This window comes from Rhinolophus hipposideros, assembly GCF_964194185.1.
Source record: "Rhinolophus hipposideros genome assembly, chromosome: 10".
NCBI lineage: Eukaryota > Metazoa > Chordata > Mammalia > Chiroptera > Rhinolophidae > Rhinolophus > Rhinolophus hipposideros.
This window is the reverse complement of record NC_138056.1, coordinates 10,841,202-10,844,685: the sequence shown is the minus strand read 5'-3', so window position 1 is coordinate 10,844,685 and position 3,484 is coordinate 10,841,202. Positions and strand designations below refer to the sequence as shown.

Genomic DNA, 3,484 nt, shown 5'->3' with positions numbered 1-3,484 from the left:
GGCCCCAAGAGATCAAGTAACTTGCTCATCATCATAACTGTGCAGGTATGGGAAGACAAGAAACACTCAGACCCCCTGCTGCTCAGTGCAGTGCTCTCTCCCCTAGAGCCTGAGGGTGCTTCACCAATCAGAGAAAGAGAAGAGACTAATTCTCTTTAGAGACAAAGGAGAATTAGTGGACGAAGAGAGAAGAGGGCTGGCCAGGTGAAGGTGAAGTGGAATTCAGGTGAGAAAATCGATCTGGTTTTCTTGGCTTATGCTCAATTCAGATCACCAGATCCAATTTCTTTTATTTATCATTTTCCCCCATATGTCAGTCCAATACTGGAGTAGCTGCCAAAGTCAAATGCTTTAAAGATGATCAAATATCTTCTTTATCCTGCCGCATTACAGCTCTGCCAAAGGGCTTTCTATCCATTAGCACAGAATTTTCCATCAGCCTTTCCATCAGCATTCAGATACGAATAGACTGCAGTCCTGGTATCCATGCTTGCCAACTTAAAGGTAGACATTTCCTGAGTCCAGCTGGGCTCTTGGAGTAGACACGTGATACATGTAAAATCCTTTTATAAGATAAACAGTGCATCTGTGTGTGGTTTTGTTCCTAATGACAGTTCCACCATTTACTAGCTGTGCAATGTTGGGTATGTTACTTAAACTCTTTCTGTCTCAGTTTCCTCATCTGTAAAATGAGGATAATAAAAGTTCATACCTTATAAAGTGGTTGTGGGGACTAAATGAGTTGATATATAAATCATTTAGCATTGTTTCTATCTATGTGTTTCTATTATTAAGGACAATGTCAGTTCTTATAAAACCTATTTCTGGTAAACTAAGAAGCTCTAATTAAGACAGCAGCTTTCTGTTAAGTAAGGACATTGGTAGATTGAGAATGGAAGGGTCACCCGAAAATGGCTATGACCTTTGTGAATGTTGATGATGTTAATGAGTTCTTAGACTTCAGCTGTTTTTTGTTTTTAAGCATTTTCTTAAAAATAATCACTTTAACATTTGTATAGTGCCTTTCCCTTTGCAAGGCACTTCATAGCTCATTTGATAACTTTATTCCAGTAAAACATATTGAACCCTTACAATGGCATATACCCTGGCCAGGGAAGACAGATTCATGAGAGACTTCTTGTGGGAAGTACCATCTGAGCTGAGGTTTGAAGCTAGTGTAGGAGCTGGTCAGGACCTACTATAGGAGCTGGGGATGGGAAAGAGAAGGTGTTTTAGCAAAAGGGGTGGCCTATGGAATGCTCAGAGATGTGAGAGGAAAGGGGGAATTACAGAAGCTGCAAACAATTCATTGTGCCTGGAGAGAAGTGTGGGAAGGTGGAGTGTGGCTGTGAAGAGTGAGAAGTAAGGAGACATGAGGAAGTAAGTAGGGAAGCGCTCATGGAGGACATTCCCTGACATGCTGAGGAGTCTAATTGATATCCTATCCTTGATGGGGTGCCATAGCTGGATTTTTAACAAGAGAGTGAGACGTGATCAAATTAAAGTCTTAGAAATATCACTCTGGATTCAATGAGGGACAAGAATTGGCAAGAAGCAAGTTTGGAGGCAGGAAGAGCTGTTAGTTACATGGCTGTTGTTTTGATCCAGGTGAGAAATGAAGAGGGTTTGAAATAAGGGAGAAGCTGTGGTCCCAGAGAAAAAGGCACAGAGTCCTGGGATGGATATTCCCGTGGTATGCAGGACTCTATGTATTATCAACCCCTATAGGAGCAATAGAGAAATTTTGGTTAAAAGTGGCTATCTGAATTGCAGGGGCTCACACAGTTAGTTAGCAATAAAGGTGGGAGATTATGGACTCTTATTCTGAGAATGTTTACCTGTATTGGTTTTTGACATATTAACATGACTCTATGTCACAGAATTCCCTTGAAGGTAGGAACTAAGACCAGTAATCTCTGAAACCCCACACAGCACCTGGAATATTTTGTCCATAGTACATGTTCAATAAAATGTAAACTAGAAATTCAGGTAAGTTCTGTTTATAGCTTCCTAACTTGCTTCTCATCTTAGCCGTCACAGGTACCTCTGGTTTCATGGAAGAGAAGAACCTTACCTTAGTGACTGAATTCCTCCTTGTAGGATTCACTGACTCTCCGGAACGGGCATTCCCTCTCTTCCTCCTGTTTCTGTTTATCTATCTCATCACCTTGTTGGGGAACTTGGGCATGATTAGCCTGATCCGTGTGGATCACCAGCTGCACACCCCAATGTACTTCCTTTTGAGTCACCTCTCTTTCATGGACATCTGCTACTCGTCTGTCACTGTACCTCAGATGATGGCCGTGTTGTTGGAGCTCGGGGCAACTTTATCCTACACACGCTGTGCCGCTCAGTTCTTCCTCTTCACCTTCTTTGGCTCCATTGACTGCTACCTCCTGGCCCTCATGGCCTATGACCGCTACGTGGCTGTGTGTCAACCCCTGCTTTATGTCACCATCATGACGCAGGAGGCCCGTTTGCGTTTTGTGGCTGGAGCTTACATTGCTGGTCTCTTCAGTGCCTTAGTGAGAACAGTCTCAGCTTTCACTCTCTCCTTCTGTGGAAACAATGAGATTGACTTTATTTTCTGTGACCTCCCGCCTCTTTTAAAGCTGAGCTGTGGGGACAGCTACACCCAGGAAGTGGTCATTATTGTGTTTGCCATTTTTGTCATCCCTGCCTCCATGGTGGTAATTTTGGTGTCCTACTTGTTTATCATCGTGGCCATCATGCAGATCCCCTCAGCTGGAGGCCGGGCCAAGACCTTCTCTACCTGTGCCTCCCACCTCACCGCTGTGTCCCTCTTCTTTGGCACCCTTATCTTCATGTACCTGCGAGATAACTCGGGCCAGTCCTCAGGGGAGGATCGGGTGGTGTCTGTGTTTTACACAGCAGTGATCCCCATGTTGAACCCCCTCATTTATAGCCTGAGGAACAAGGAAGTGAAGGAGGCCCTGAGGAAAATTCTCAACAGAGCCAAGTTGTCCTAACCATCTCCAACCTCTGACGATCCTGAGAGTCAGTCCCTCTGCAGTACCAGCATTCTGAACACTTATTAATTATAGCACGTTCAATGTTTAAATGAATATGTACGGTACAAAGTATAAAAAGGGACCAGAACTTTTAGTTCTAGAGAGAGAAGGGAAGAAAAGGAAGAGGCAGCCTGAGAAGAGAGATTGGGGTGAGAGCTCTAACTCCCAGGACAAATGACAAATGGGTCTGAAATTAAATCATGTGTAATCCAGATGAGGCACACTTTACAGGTCTGTGACTATAAAGCAAGATTACATTTTTTTGCCAAATTTTCTATGAAAGGTTTCCATCATATAGAAATGTTGAAAATAATGTGTAGTGAACCCTCTATACCCAATGCTTAGATTCTGTAACTGCTAATATTTTGTCATATTTGCTTTATCATATATGTATATACGTATAAAATCTACCTATTCATTTATCCATCCAACAATTCACCCATCAATACTGA

General features: G+C 42.9%; 1 protein-coding gene across 1 annotated transcript; it reads left to right on the top strand.

The window, feature by feature from the left end:
• Nucleotides 1–2,048: 2,048 nt before the first annotated feature.
• Nucleotides 2,049–2,990, top strand: LOC308503262 (olfactory receptor 9Q1; the record flags this gene model as incomplete). Its single annotated transcript, XM_081062422.1, has 1 exon — nucleotides 2,049–2,990. Exon 1 carries the CDS (start codon nucleotides 2,055–2,057, stop codon nucleotides 2,988–2,990), a length of 936 nt encoding a protein of 311 aa, XP_080918548.1. The 5' UTR covers nucleotides 2,049–2,054.
• Nucleotides 2,991–3,484: the final 494 nt, after the last annotated feature.